The sequence below is a fragment of the Chiloscyllium plagiosum genome, unplaced genomic scaffold (genome assembly GCF_037043375.1).
Source record: "Chiloscyllium plagiosum isolate Xiang-an unplaced genomic scaffold, Cpla_swu_hap1 HiC_scaffold_28, whole genome shotgun sequence".
NCBI lineage: Eukaryota > Metazoa > Chordata > Chondrichthyes > Orectolobiformes > Hemiscylliidae > Chiloscyllium > Chiloscyllium plagiosum.
Window position 1 is genome coordinate 30,564,023 of NW_028270166.1, and position 16,817 is coordinate 30,580,839.

Consider the following 16,817-nt stretch of genomic DNA (forward strand, 5'->3'; position numbering starts at 1 on the left):
TTCCACTATTAACTGTTTTTCTTTATAATACAGGAGCTGCACTAGGACCACATGGGGCACTTTTCCAGCCTGGATCTGCGTGTTGTGATCCAGTGAGCCTGCTCCACACTTTAAACTAGTAAGGTGGGGGGGGGGCATGGGACCCAGGGAGATAGTGAAGAAAGAGATCAGTCCGAGACCGGTACAGTTGAGAAAAGAAGCGAGTCAAACAGTCAGGGCAGGCAGGAACAAAGCAGAGAAAAAGGTGGGACTGATAAATTAAACTGTATTTACTTTAATGCAAGAGGCCTAACAGGGAAGGTGGATGAATTCTGGGCATGGTTAGGAACATGGGACTGGGATATCAAAGCAATTACAGAAATGTGGATCAGGAATGGACAGGACTGGCAGCTTAATGTTCCAGGATACAAATGCTACAGGAAGGATAGAAAGGGAAGCAAGAGAGGAGGGGCAGTGGCATTTTTGATAAGGGATAACGGTACAGCTGTACGTCGGGAGGATATTCCTGGAAATACATTCAGGGAAGTTATTTGAGTGGAACTGAGAAATAAGGGATGATCACCCTAGAGGGAGCATATTAAAGACTCCTTGTTAGTCAGCGGGAAATTGAGAAATAAATTTGTAAGAAGATTTCAGTTATCTATAAGATTAATAGGGTGGTTATGGCAGGGGATTTTAACTTTCCAAACATAGACTGGGACTGCCATAGTGTTAAGGCTTTAGATGGAGAGGAATTTGTTAAGCGTGTACAAGAAACTTTGCTGATTCAGTATGTGGATGTACCTCCTAGAGAAGGTGCAAAACCTGACCTACTCTTGGGAACTAAGGCAGGGCAGGTGACTGAGTTGTCAGTGGGGGGGCACTTTGATGCCAGTGACCATAATTCTATTAGATTTAATATAGTGATGGAAAAGGATAGACCAGCTCTAAAAGTTGAAGTTCTAAATTGGAGCAAGGCTAATTTTGATGGTATTAGGCAAGAACGTTCAAAAGCTGATTGGGGACAGATGTTCGCAGGTAAAGGGACAGCTGGAAAATGGGAAGCCTTCAGAAATGAGATCATGAGAGTCGAGACAGTATATTCCTGTTAGGGTGAAAGGAAAGGCTGGTAGAGGTAGGCAATGTTGGATGACTAAAGAAATTGAGGATTTGGTGAAGAAAAAGAAGGAAGCATATGTGAGGTAAAGTGAATCCTCATTTGAGTGTAAAGAAAGTAGGAGTATACTTAAGAGGGAAATCAGGAGGGCAAAAAGGGGACATGAGATAGTTTTGGCAAATAGAATTAAGGAGAATCCAAAAGGGTTTTTACAAATAAGGACAAAAGGGTGACCAGGGAGAGAATAGGGCCCCTCAAAGATCAGCATGGCGGCCTTTGTGTGGAGCCACAGGAGATGGGGGAAGATACTAAACGAGTATTTTGCATCAGTATTTACTGTGGAAAAGGACATGAAAGATATAGAAAGTAGCGAAATAGATGGTGACACCTTGTAAAATGTCTGTATTACAGAGGAGGAAGTGCTGGAAGTCTTGAAACGGGTAAAGGTGGATAAATCCCCCAGGACCTGATCAGGTGTACCCTAGAACTCTGTAGCAAGCTAGAGAAGTGACTGCTGGGCCCCTTGCTGAGATATTTGTATCATTGATAGTCACAGGAGAGGTGCCAGAAGATTGGGAGTTGGCTAACATGGTGCCACTATTTAAGAAAGTTGGTAAGGACAAGACAGGGAACTATAGACTGGTGAACCTGTCGTTGGATGAACTTGATTCAGTTTTTTGAAGAAGTAACAAAGAGGATTGATGTGGGTAGGGCGTGGACGTGATCTATATGGACTTCAGAAAGGCATTTGACAACGTCCCCCATGAGAGACTGGTTAGCAAGGTTAGATCTCATGGAGTACAAGGAGAACTACCCATTTGGATACAGAACTGGTTTGAAGGTTTAAGACAGAGGGTGGCAGTGCTGGGTTCACTACTTTACATCATTTATGTAAATGATTTGGATGGGATCATAAGAGGTACAGTTAGTAAGTTTGCAGATAACACCAAAATTGGAGGTGTAGTGGACAGCGAAGGTTACCTCAGATTACAATGGGATCTTGATCAGATGAGGAGGAGCTGATGGAGTTTAGATAAATGCAAAGTGATGCATTTTGGAAAGGAAAATTAGAGCAGGACTTATACACTTAATGGTAAGGTCCTCGGGAGTGTTACTGGACAAGGAGACATTGGAGTGTAGGTTCATAGCTCCTTGAAAGTAGTCATAGGTAGATAGGATAGTGAAGGAGGTGTTTGGTATGCTTTCCTTTATTGGTCAGAGTATTGAGTACAGGAGTTGGGAGGTCATGTTGCAGCTGCACAGTATATTGGTTAGGCCACTTTTGGAATATTGCGTGCAATTCTGTTCTCCTTCCTATCAGAAGGATGTCATGAAGCTTGAAAGTGTTCAAAAAAGATTTACAAAGATGTTGCCAGGGTTGGAGGATTTGAGCTATAGAGAGAGGCTGAAATGGCTAAGGCTGTTTTCCCTGAAGCATTGGAAACTGAGGAGTTATAGAGGTTTCTAAAATCATGAGGGGCATGGATAGGGTTAATAGACAAAATCTTTTTCCTGGGGTGGGGAGTCCAGAACTAGAGGGCATACATTTGGAGTGAGAGGTGAAAAGATACAAAAGGACCTAAGGGGCAACTTTTTCACAGAGGATGGTGCGTGTATAGAATGAGCTGCTTGAGAAAGTGGAGGAGGCTGGTACTATTGCAACATTTAAAATGAATAGGAAGGGTTTGGAGGAATATGGGCCAACTGCTGGCAAATGGGACTAGATTAGGTTGGGATATTTGGTCGGCATGGACGAGTTGACCAAAGAGTCTGTTTCTGTGCTATGTATCTCTATGACCTCGCAGCCTCCTACGCTTCAGTGAAAAGGTGTCAGCCTATCCAGCCTTTCTTCATTACTCAAACCTTCCACACTCAGCAACATCCTGGTAAATCTCTGCTGCACCCTCTCCTGAGAGATTTCCTGTTTTAACACATCCATGACACAACAGTGTCGTATAAAACCCTGACACCTGCATACTTCCTTAAACTGACAAGTTATACTCATTCACTTCTTTGAAATTTAGTTACAGTTGATGATACTTATTTTGATGCTATCAGTTGCATGCAAACCCAGTTGCATTAAAATTGATTATTCTTGCTGCAGTTACACAAATCACATCAGTGAAAGTTTTATTGCCTGACATTTTATGTCATTAAATATTTGACAGTTTTCAGGATTCCCAACATATTTAGTTGGAATATCCCCACATCCTACCAAGAAGAATGTTCTTCAGTTTTTGGTTTAAACATTTCAAGCTGTTGAGTGATGTCAAACAATGTTAAATCTTCTAGGAATTTCCATAATATTGTATCTCCATGAATGATTCCAGTTTAAGAAAATATCAGGTGCACCTGAATACAGCTTCCTGAATAGTTCAATTAAAAATGTTCTCCTTACAGGACAAAAGCAGTCAGCCTGATTTTTAAAATTAATATTCATTAAGTGAAGCTCTTTAATCCACATTTACTGGCATTTCCTCATAACTTTTATTTACTTCCCAACTTAAAATGTTAGTTCAAAAGGGAGACAGATTCAGTTCCATTACTCGGGTTTAACAAACTAACTCACCACAGGCTCAAAATCTCCCATTGAGAAATAGCAGAAAGGCATGTTTTCTCTGTAATGAGTAACCCAGAAGTGAAATCATGGGAATATGAGAGAGGGTCAAGGTTGTTAGAGAAATGACCAATCCTCTCACGTTTGGATGGGTTAGTGAATGCGACTAGTTTTATCTGATTGATATCAGACAAACGTTGTCATTGATATCAACAAATACTTTACATTTTTTTACAGCTTTTGTCTCACAAATTACAAATAGTGGTGCTTGATGTTACTAAAATTAAAATAATTTTAGAGGTGAGAGAGCAGATTGTTCCCTGGGAATGTGGTACACACATACCTGTCCTCAGTGTTGGATATTAGCAAGGGTGCATGGAGGTGTAATCAGAAGCAAATTCATAGACCTCTGGATGACTTGGCTTCACAGGGGAGTAAAATGAAGTACAGATCTGCAATTGTTACAAGTGACTTAATCACAGAAGTAACCACAGGGATGAGTTCCCATTTAGATGATGCCAAGGGAAGGGATATCACTGAATGGGTGCAGAATGTTCTGCTAATAGATAAGAACACAGAGGTTATAGTCCCCATTGGAACTAACATAGATAAGGAAAAGGGTTGAGCTCTTACACACACTCTCTCAGGAATAAGAGCAAGATTAAAGGTATTCACTTCTGGAGTACTCTCATTGTACAGAAATAAGAAAATAATATGGTGCAAAAATGACTGGAGAAATGGTGAACAAGGGTGGGACACGAGGAACACTTCCAGGACAGGTAAAAATCTATACAAACCAGCTGGATTGCACCTGAACAGAACAAGGAATAGTGTAGAAAAAGTAGTTGGGAGAAGAAAGAAAAAACAATTGTGTTACAGTTACTATTGTTTTTGTGAGGTATACTACAAACAAGGTTAATGAGTTATGGGTACCAAGTTGCTGCATGGGGCTATGATGCACTGGCAATAATGGGGTCCTGGTTTAAATATGAAAAGGAACAGGCACTAAATATTCCGAACTATAACGTATTGAGGAGAAAATCATCATTGCCCTCTTGAACTGTCCTACCGGTCTCATCTTCCTTCCCACCTATCCGCTCTACTCTCTGCTCCTATGTATTGCCATCACCCCCCATCTGCATCTACTGCCTCACCTCCATCCAAGGCCCCAAAGGAGCCTTCCACATCCAACAAAGTTTCACCTGCACTTGCATCTGTTGCTCCCGATGCGGTCTCCTTTACACTGGGGAGCCTTCTCACAGAGCGCTTCAGGGAACATCTCCATGACACCTGCACCCATCAACCCCACTGCCCTGTGGCTGAACATATCAACGCCCCCCCCCCCCCCACCACTCTGCCGAGGACATGCAGGTCCTGGGCCTCCTCCACTGCCACTCCCTCACCATCCGACACCTGGAGGAAGAACGCCCCAACATCCGCCTCAGAACCCTTCAACTCCAAGGCAACAATGTGGACTTCACCAGTTTCCTCATTTTCCTTCTCCCCCACCTTACCCAAGCTCCAAACTTCCAGCTCAGCACCATCCTCATGACCTGTCCTACCTGTCAATCTTCCTTCCCACCTATCCACTCCACCCTCCTCTCTGACCTACCACCTTTCCCCTTTCCTCCATCCACTTATTGCGCTCCCAGCTACCTTCCCCCCAGCCCCACCCCCCTCCCATTTATCTCTCCACACCTGAGGCTTCTCGCCTCATTCCTGATGAAGGGCTCCTGCCTGAATAGTCAATTTTCCTGCACCTCGGAAGCTGCCTGACTTGCTGTGCATTTCCAGCACCACTCTAATCTTGACTCTAATCTCCAGCATCTGCAGTCCTCACTTTCACCTTGCATCTACTTATCACCTTCCTTGTCACCTTCCCCCGACCCCCAGATTCCTCATGAAGGACTTATGCCTGAAATGTCGATTTTCCAGCTCCTCAGATGCTGTCTGACCTGCTGTGCTTTTCCAGCACCACATTTTTCGACTCTGATCTCCAGTCCTCACTCTCTTCTATTTTGATTACAGCCAAGGAACAGAAAGGGAGCTTGTTAGATGCTGCATGCTCACTCTAAACCCCCAAACACTGAGGAGATGGAGAAGCAAATTTTAGAGAAATGTCTACCCTCCCCCACTCAACCTAAGAATACTCAAGCTCTACACTACTGAATGACTGCAAATAAATAAAAATAATTGGATATCATTTAGGACTCCAAAAGCCTAATATAGGGAAAGAAAAGAAAAGCAAAAATCAAAGGGGGCAAAATATTTCTAAAATATGCACAGGAGAATGTTCTTAATTAGTGCTGTTAAACCAACAAGGAAGGGAGAGATGCTGAATCTAGTTGTAGAGAACAAATTAGGATTTGTTTTAGTGGGAGAATATCTGGAAAATAACAATCATAGTAAAATTCAAATTATTGAAAAAATAAAGAATAATCAATAGTGAAAAATGAAGAGAGCCAGTTTCAGTGATAGGAGAGAAATCTAGCACAGTTCAAGTGCAAGAACGGATTAGTTGGGAAAACAATAAATGAGAAAGGAAGGTGCAGATAGTACAGGAATACGTCAAGTATCCTCTCTTAAAGAGAAAGGTGAGACACTGGAAACTTCAGCTCCTCGCATGACAAGGAAGCAAAGGTAAAAATAAAACAAAAAGTAACACACATCAGACACAGAACGTCACCAAAAGCCAGGAAAAACCCAGATGGCCTCAGAGGAAACGGTAAGGTAATATTAGCAGAAAACAGAGAGAATGGGTGAGAAAAGACTAGCAGGAACCAAAGAGAATGGGTGAGAAAAGACTAGCAGACAACATAGAAAGGAAATATTACAATATTATGGATATTACAAAACTTGACAACGTAGTAAGTGGAAGGAAGGATAGTGACAAACTTCAGGATGACAAATCACAACCCGTATTTACATAGCATTTTAAACCCAATAAATCCTGCCATGGTGCTTCCCAAAGGCATTATGTAAAAATGACAAAATACTACGTGAAATCAAATGTAAACCTTGTCCAAAAGGAAGATTTTAAGAAACATCGTAAAAGAGAAAAATGAGGTTGAAAAGTGGAGAGATTGGAAAAGCCTACAATGATAGACTGTAGAGGGATTTGGTAAAAGGTACGGAATTTAAATTGACAGATTGGTTACATGGTATGAACATGCAATTTAATGCAGTATTTGAGAAAGTGAAGCACTTAGGGAGGAACAACATAGAGACAGCGTAATCTAAGTGCGAATGAGGGAGAAAGTAGCAAATGCAATTGAATTAAGGGATGGAGATTGAAAAATCTTTAAATGTTGCAGGAAAAGCCTATTTTCTTGCAGAAATGGGGTAGTCACCAGAAAGGACGGATCTAAAATAGTTGGTAAAAGAACCAAAAAAGACAAATTAGGAGATTTTTAAAAATCAAACAAGGAGCCTGTTGCGGTTCTGCAACTCACTACCAGAAAGGGTGTTGGCGTCAGGTTCTACATTATCCCTCTCAAGGCAACTGGATATACATTTGACGTGAACAGATTCACAGGCTTATGGAGAAAAAGGGGGTGGTTAGCTGTGATGGCTATTGTGTGGTTTAGAATTACACCAACAGTGTGGGCTTGATTCCAGCTCCAGCTGAGATAGACTTCAGACCTGTGTTCCTGAGTGTGGAAGGTAATGGCAAACCATCACTGAGCTAACCTGGGGATAGGAGGATTTACATCTGGGCAGAGCACTTGTTGAATGGCAAGTGGGAAAAAACAGAAGCTTGGGTTTAATTGGCCAGTTCTTTCACTAAGCTGACATAACAGGCTGAATAGCCTACCTCAGTGGTTTAAGATTATTCCAAGTGGTTTAAGATTGGGAATTGGCAGGGCTGAGTACAGAACGAAGTTTAATAGGACTTGTGTTTCATTTGAAAACTACTGGTATATCATCTTTTTCAAAAATACTGAGTAGTGATAGTCAAAGAGACCACCGACAAGAAAAGAAAACTCACACCTTCTTTCAATCAAAAAAAAAATGTAAAATTGAAATAGCTGAGATTATTCTTATTCAGTCAAAGCATGTGGACATGGCTGACGGCCAATTTTTACATGATAAATCACACCAGCACTCGTTGCGGAAAAATTATAACAATGAATTATTCGAAGTACTGGTGGGCAGATTAGCCCCAACTGAAAAGTCTCTGGTTATATGTTGTACTCATTCACAACATTCCCCCACGAGGTTTGAAAGTAATTGCATTGCAAATGAATAAGTTTAAAATAATATCTTAGCCTTTAAAACTAAAGCTCAGGTATGGAAAGCTTGAGAGTTAATTCTAGAGAGATAGATTTGAAAAGTAAAACTCTCCTAAATTTGAATCGAACCTTGGTCAGACCACACCAGAAGGAGTACTTCATACACTTCTGATCACCATATGATTAAAAAATATTCTATAGGAGTGTTGGAAACAATGCAGAAAAGACTGATAAAGATGACACCAGAAATTTGTACCTATCAAAATAGGTCAAACAGGTGGGTCACTGTTCTCTTGAAAAGAGGAGGCAGAGATGTCCCATTAGAAGGTTTGAAAATTATTAGTTTTTGATTGAGTTTACAGAAAATGTTTTTGGTTGTGGGGAAGATCAAAGTTAGAGACCAAGAAATTAAATAAGGGATTCTGAATACAAATCTAGAATGGTGGGAATAGGGAACACTCTATTGCAGGGAGTGGTTTCAGATGAAAAGTATCAATGCATTTAAAATAAGGCTAGATAAAGCTGTAAGGGAAAGGAAATAGAGTTCTACTGATAGTTAGATAAGGAAAGGCAGTAGGAGTCTTGAGTGTAGTACAAATATTGGCATGGTCTAGTTGAGCCAAATGGTTTGCCACTGAGCTGAATGCAATGCAATTCCAATGCAATTCTACATTAGGTACCAACTGTTACTGCACATCCACTAGCTCTACCTCACAGGAACAGAAAAGAAGATTTGCATTCAGCAACTAAAGGTAACACTTCCACATGGGGTTAAGACAGTTCATTATACAGCAAACTTTTTAGTAACCGGCACCTATGGGACCAGTGTACCTGTTGATCAAATATTCTGGATAATCAAGGAGCTATGCATAACCGCAGTAAACCATGATTAAGCAAAGAATCAACAACCCTCAAAAAAACTATGTAAAAGCATCAAAACATGTAAAAACACACAGTAAATAATAGAAACATAATGCAGAGGGTAGACACATCACTGTGATACTTTATTTACAACATAAATACTTGGATATCACGATATATCGCGGTATTTGAGGTATACAATGTTTTCCGGTTTATCAAGAATGCCGGTTGATAAAGTGCCGGTTAAAACAAAGTTTGCTGTAATTCCCAATTGCCTATTTGAGTGATGACAAAGACTGAAAATAAACAAGCCTGAGATAGTTTAAATTGGGAAAAGGCCTATTAAATTCACTCCAATCAGAATCCAAATATTGTAAAATCCTATCCAACTATCTTGAATATGCTTTCTGCTAATAAAAGGTACATTTCAGGAGCACAATTAAACATGCTTATTGTTTTTAGAAATTGTTTTTTTTTCCAACAACCCGAAGTTCCAAGCATTCTTTAAAACATTTCTACCAGTGATCCAATAATAGTTGTACATTATTTTTGATGGGAAATCTCAGGTAGTCATGGGGCATTAAGAAGCTAAGAGATGCCAGTGTTGAATTGAGTTTGATACCAGCAGAGGTGCAAGATCAACATATAGGGGCTCCCTGATTTACAACATCCAAATTATGAATACTCATACATGACAACACAATCCCACACAGGGGTGTAATTTTAAAGATACGGCATACAAACATACGAACTTACAAATGACTATTTTATATTGTCCTGCATGTCTTCCCATCAGCACACAAATCGATTTGCAAATAGACTCGAGTATGCCAAGGACTACTTGTATGTTCAACTGTTTAACATAATAAAATATCGGACAGGACTCCCATTCAATCAATATCCAGGCTGTTCTGAAGGAAGGTGTGTCTTCAAAGGACAGGGTCAGGTTTTGATCTGATGCCCCCAGTCAACTGACAGCAGTCGCAGTGTGGCACACATTTGAATAGCCACCTGAATGGGGTTACCCATATGGGGAATCCATAATTATGTGAAAGTCAGCATTTTCAGGAGAAAGAGAAAAACACTTGGGAGGGAGGTGAAGTTAAAAATGTTTTGCTGCAATACTTCCACTAAAACGGGGCAATAAATTAATTCCAGTGTATTGGCATTAACCTTAGATTGAGCCATTGATCTGCAATATAAATTCTTGCTTTTGTTGCAGATTGTAAAAATCAAATGAAGGCTTTTAACAAAATTGGAGAAATGTTAGCTGCTTCAAAAAGTGTTCACAGGTAAGGTATTTCCATGCAGAATTTAAAAATACTAATGATCCGAACACATTATAGGAATCTATGTTATTTTTAATTTGGGGGATGATTTGAATTAGAGTTCATGGTTTGTGCTCAAGGTCAATCATTCATTCAGCATTTCATCTAACTTTGCAGTAAGATGGCCACTGACAACATTTACTATTCTGGTTTAATTTATGAATGTTAAGCACGAGGCGCTCCACACCAGATTGCTGAGAAGAATCAACCTTTTTAAGCATTCAGCCAAAATTCTTACTAATGTGTGTTTTTATAGCATGTGAGGCTGTAATTCAAAAAGAGATTAGCAGACACATTTGCTGAGCTATCAAAGTATGTAAGCACAGGGGCAGTTTCTGTTTCTTCATCAACATGTGGAACAACATAAATAATGCAAGCTAAGTGTTGAATTAATTTAACACAGGATGAATTGCAACTCATTTCAACTGTTCCTACAATTGCCTCCAGGTTAGATGTCAGATACAGTCACAACTGAGTTTAGGAGCTAGTCAGCTTACATGGCTAGCACATGATTCATATTAACACCAACACTGTGGGTTCAATTTCCAATCTGGCTGTGGTGGATTGAGACCTGCATCCTCACCCTACGATGAGAGTGCAAGGCAATGACAAACCATCACTGACAAACACTGGAAAGATAAATGGCCAAAGATGAAGCATCAGTCAACAACAAGCCAAGAGTTTGTCTTCAGGCAGAATACACCTGAATGAATGAACTCAAGAAATGTTGTTCGGATGAGAGACTTAAGGATGGCTGGCAACTTCAAGATAATTGCCTTCTACAGTCACATTTTGGGAAAGCAAGGAAATGAGCAAGACTTTAAACAAATGCTTCTAAAGAGGTCATGTGGCAATGGCAACCTAATCTATCAAGTTCTAAACTTAAATTTTGTTCTACCTCAATGCTCTGTTAATGCACTCTGGACTCGATGGAACAAACACTTTACTGGTCCCATGTTTGTGTCACAAGCACGACTTTTAGACGTATGGCTTCTGTCATTAGAAATCATTAAAACACTGATACGTACTTCGTTTAGATGATATCTAAATGATAACATCACTGATGACTAAATTCTGAACATTTAGTCTGTCCAGTTAATGGTGCAGTGATGGTCACAGGCATTTCCCCACTGAGATGTCAATTAGAAATGTACAAAATATCAGACCTTATTTGTGGAGTCTTACTTAACACTTTAAGGACATAACCACAAATCTCCTCAGAAGTCAGTAGTTTGACATTTATGGTAAAGAATAAAGTTGGTTAGTACCTCTATATTTGTGCAATGACTCTCAAACCTGCATATTACTAGTTGAACTGATAATACCCAGAAGCTCCCAGAGTGAGATACATTCAAGTTTTTTCCAACAAATCATCCTAAAGTACAAACATTTAGCTCTTCTAAGAATGAAGACCATTTCATGATGGGGATTGATAGTTTGACATTAAGGGAAGATTGAGGGAGTTCATTCTATAACTAGCACTAATGACAAGAAAGTGCAAATAGTTTGATAAATGAGAGCAAGGGTGATCACCATACAGTTGGAAAATGCAGATTGAAATTTGAGTTGGGATTGTTGCATACTTCACCCTGCTGGTGTGGGATTGAGAACAGTTTGAGGAAGGAGGTCACTACAAATTGGCCTGGAGAATTTGAGAGTTGTTCAACAGTTTAAAAAACATACTCAACTGGCATTCCACTATGTGATTCAGTTAACACGTGCAATAAAGAGCAATTCAATTTTATATAAACCCATTATCAGCATCTTTAAAAATTGTATACAGGTAAATAATCAGCATTACGACTGGCAGATCATATCTTTTGGCAAAAAGTTCTCACTGGATGTAGCTTCATTTTCATTGGCAGATCCTGTGAATTCTGCTGGTGGATTGGTCAGAGTTTCCTCCTCGTGGTGGGAAGTTGTCAGAGTGGACTGATCACAAGGCTGTGCACAGCTGTCAGAAGCCAAAGATATCGGCTGTGGAGAGAGTTCTTCCTGCAACATTCAAACGAATAAAAGTAATGGTCAGTGCGACACCATTCTAAGTCAACTAACTGTAATCAGATGCACAACTGTGGGTCACTACACAATGCAGACACTGAAGCCACAGCAAACCAAAATTATGTAAACTAATTTAACCTCTTCAATTGCTCAGGGGATAAACACTTCCAACTTTAAAGTTGTAAAGTTTAAGGTTGTACAGGCCAGAAAGTATTAGGTATCATGACTCAATCTATGCCAAACTCGCTGATATATTCTAGGTCAGTAGTTTAATGGGACGGTACAACTGGCTCAATACATGTCAACAGTGACCACAGCTCAGTAATAAACATACTTCATTGGCACCACTTCTAAGATACCTATTTCCACTCCTGTACTAATGTCTGACATTGTTCCACAACTACTTGAAGATCATCCAAAACTCAGCTGCCAGTGTATTAACTTGCACCGTGTTCCCTGCACTCACTGACGTACAATACCTCCAGGTCAAATAAAATCGCTCAGATTGTTTGTTCTTGTGCCAGCTACCCATATTTACACTACACACACCAATTCCATTAACACGGACGAGGCCATTTCTACAACCCTCCCAGTGGTAAAGAAGTAGTTTGCACAATGTAAGTGGGGACATAGTGCCAGGAAAGCAGGACTGGAGAACAGGGAGAGAGTCATAGTCATAGAGATGTACAGCATTGAAACAGACCGTGTCGTCCAACTTGTCCATGCTGGCCAGATATCCTAAATAAATCTAGTGCCATTTGAGGAGGAGTTCTATGCCATAAAAATGGTTGAAAAAAGAGCAAGTGGAACAGGTGATAAAGATTCCCGAAAGCAAAAGGAAATAGATGCTAACTCGAATATAGGAGTTCGGACATCATGAAGAAGTTGAATAGGATGTTGCTGAGGCTTTTTCGGAGTTGTGTGTCCAGTTCCAGCCATAGACTCATCGAGATGTACAGCATGGAAACAGACCCTTCGGTCCAACTCGTGCATGCCGACTAGATATCCCAACCCAATCAAGGCCCACCTGCCAGCATCCGGCCCACATCCCTCCAAACCCTTCCTATTCATATACCCATCCAGATGCCTTTCAAATGCTGCAATTGTACAAGCCACCACCACTTCCTCTGCCAGCTCATTCCATACACATACCACCCTCTGAGTGAAAACATTGCCCCTTAGGTTTCTTTTATATCTTTCCCCTCTCACCCTAAACCTATGCCCTCGAGTTCTGGACTCCCCTAACCCAGGGAAAAGACTTTTTCTATTTATCCTATCCATGCCCCTCATGATTTTATAAACCTCTGACGCTCCAGGAAAAACAGCCTCAACCTATTCAACCTCTCCCTATAGCTCAAATCCTCCAACCCTGGCAAATCTGTTCTGAACCCTTTCAAGTTTCACAACATCTTTCCAATAGGAAGGAGACCAGAACTGCATGCAATATTCCAACAGTGGCCTAACCAATGTCCTGTACAGCCACAACATGACCTCTCAACTCCTGTACTCAATATTCTGACCAATAAAGGAAAGCATACCAAACACCTTCTTCACTATCCTATCTACCTGCGACTCCACTTTCAAGGAGTTATGAACCTGCACTCCAAGGTCTCTTTGTTGAGCTACACTCCCTAGGACCTTATCATTTATGTGTACAAGTCTTGTTAAGATTTGCTTTCCCAAGATGCAGCATTTCATATTTATCTAAATTAAACTCCATCTGCCACTTCTCAGCCCATTGGCCCATCTGATCAAGATCCCGTTGTAATCTGAGGTAACCTTCTTCGTTGTCCACTACACCTCCAATTTTGGTGTCATCTGCAAACGTACTAACTATACCTCTTATCCTCACATCAAAATCATTTATATAAATGACAAAAAGTACTGGATCCAGCACCGATCCTTGTGGCATTCCACTGATCACAGGCCTCCTGTCTGAAAAACAACCCTCCACCACCATCCTCTGTCTTCTACCTTTGTGCCAGTTCAATTTCCAATTGGCTATTTCTCCCTGTACTCCATGAGATCTAACCTTGCTAATCAGTCTGCCATGGGGAACCTTGTCGAACACCTTACCGAAGTCCATATAGATCACATCTACCACTCTGGCCTCATCAATCCTCTTTGTTACTTCTTCAAAAAACTAAATCAAGTTTGTGAGACATGATTTCCCACACACAAAGCCATGTTGATTATCCCTAATCAGTCCTTGCTTTCCAAATACATGTACCTCCTGTCCCTCAGGATTCCCTCCAACAACTTGCCCATCACCGACGTCAGGCTCACTGGACTATAGTTCCCTGGCTTTTCTTTACCACCTTTCTCAAACAGTGGCCAGTCGTCCTGTTATAGGAAGAATATTATTAAGCTAGAGAGAATTCAGAAAAGATTTACCAGGATGTTGCCAGGAATAGAGGGCTTGAGTTATACAAATAGGCTGGAAAGGTTGGGACTTTTTCACTGGAGCACAGGAGGTTAAGGGGTGATCTGTGTGGTCATATGTGGAATAAACTTCCAGAGGAAGTGGTGGATGCAGGTACAGTTACAGCATTTAAAAGATATTTGGATAAGTATACGAATAAGAAATGTTTGTAAGGATATAGGCCAAACGCAGGCAAGTGGGTCTAGTTTAGTTTGGGATTATGGTTGGCATGGACTGGTTGGAATCAAAGGTATGTTTCCATGCTGTATAAGTCTTCAAGACTTGAATATTGGTTACTTTTGAAGGTAAGGAGCAGGTGCTCTGCAAAGCTGTTGCTGTGACAATGGCCACTTTAATTTCTCTGCTCCCTTCACTAACCTGTCTTTCTCTGAACATGTTGCACTCTGTTCTCTCAGGTCCAACCCTGACTTTGTTTCCAAACTTGCTGACAAGGGTGGTGATGTTGCCATCTGCTCTGGCACCTCTACCATGTAGAGACTGGAAGCCAACTCTCAGACACTTCTTCAGTCTCCTCCTAGATCATAATTCATTACAGAACATCAGATTCCCAGGATTATTTCTGGGGCACCTACACTATCTGCTCTACTCACTTCTCCCCTTCCAAATTTTACAGCATAAAAACCTTCACTTTCCCCATCCCATCAGTTCCGAAGGATCACATTGGATTTGAAACATTAACTGTTTTGCTCTCCACAGACACTGCCAAACCTGTTGAGTTTTTCCAGTACTCACTATTTTTATTTCAGATTTCCAGTATCCAAAGTTCTTGGTTTTCACTTTATATAATCCAGCATCAGTTTACGAATTACTAGCAGAAGGGATATTTCATATGTTGCTTCCACTTGAAGTGAATTCCATCAATGCATTAACTTTATACAAATTTTCTTGGCCAGTGTGACTTGTAACCAACTTACCAGTTTGGACGCAGTTGCAGGTGGTGAAGAAACACTCAAGGCAACATCTTGTGAACTGGTCTGAAATTTGGTTTAAAAGAGAGAGATAATATTTTTAAACGTTATATGCACTTTCAAAAAAAAAGCTCCCTTTCCTTCTCACCAAATACAATAAAGCACCTAATAGTGATGGAGACAATGTCCAACAGCAGGCAGGCTCTACCCCTCAGGTCTATTGTCAAGATTCTCTATCTCCCAATTTATAGCCCCCTCAATTTTCTAATCAAGAAAAATTTACAAGCCTTTTGGCCTTCTGTCTTTTGTTTCAAAAATAAACAGCATACTGTCCAGGGCCTGTTTTGGGAGTCCACATTAAAAGTACAGGAGCCAAGGCCTAAAAGACAGCAGACCAAATTCAGATTCAATCAGGCAGATGCACAATGCAGCACTACAGCTGACCTCAGTAGCTCCGGTAAGGCGGGGACGTTCAGTCATACTTACTGCCAAGTATCACTTACAATAAATGGACAATTAGGACAGCTTTTACAGTTCAACTGGCCCCTCAGGCAGTAAACAAGCAGAATCCACATTCTGTGAAAGGGCTGGGCACGTGTTGACTTCCAAGGATGGAAATGGGATATGCTCAAAACTTTTGAACATAAATTATAAATCATTTGAAAGTGAATTACGAAATCTTGGGGGCAGAGAGCAGCCTTTTTTGATAAACAGGCATTTAACACATACAAAAAAAATTCATCACTTTTAAGAATCACCAAGCCAAACTATTTAGAAATCCAGAATCACCTCAAGTTCCCGCATGAACAAAATGGAGTGCATACAAATTCCCTAATGGAACACATACAACAAAGATAGTCTAATGTCTTTAAATGCAGATTGGCAGATTTAAACTTCAAAGAATCCCCAAATGTGCACAGATGAAAGTTCAACCAGTTAATACAATGCAACTGACCCAATCCGCATTCTATTGCTTGATACGAACTACAAACATCATTACGGCTTTAACTTTGAATGGCCGGAGTGAGATGTTTTGCAAGTGAGCCAAGCTCAGTGGTTGAGCAAGACATTGGAAATCCATGCAAGGCCAGTCATTAGACGGTCATGGGAACTTCAAATGTGTGATATTTTACACCTGGCTTCGCCTTAAGAGACCCTGCTGATTTCCTCACCAAGGACAGCTTTCACTATATGGTTGCTTGACAATCGACAAATGGACTGTAAGACTGCTCTTCGGCAGGTGACAACAGTAACAATTAACAATTAATCTCGAGAAACAGGAACATAGACATACAATATCAACAAATCAGTACAACTATTAGAATTGTATTTCAAAAAGGACAAACTGATAAAAATGAAGTTAAACTATTTATAAAACAAATCAAACATTA

The 16,817-nt window shown here is 40.5% G+C and overlaps 1 protein-coding gene across 2 annotated transcripts in view; it reads right to left on the reverse strand.

Moving 5' to 3' along the window:
• Positions 1-8,861: 8,861 nt before the first annotated feature.
• Positions 8,862-16,817, reverse strand: part of sppl2b (signal peptide peptidase like 2B) — a 46,855-nt gene continuing 38,899 nt past the window's right edge. The window contains exons 15-16 of one of the 2 annotated variants that reach the window (XM_043721053.2): positions 15,433-15,492; positions 8,862-12,069 (exon numbers count right to left, since the gene is read on the reverse strand). In XM_043721053.2, the coding sequence (XP_043576988.2) occupies positions 11,872-12,069; positions 15,433-15,492 (258 nt within the window). In that variant the 3' untranslated portion in view covers positions 8,862-11,871. The remainder of the gene's footprint in view (positions 12,070-15,432; positions 15,493-16,817) is intronic. The other variant, XR_015751845.1, reaches the window with a different exon arrangement.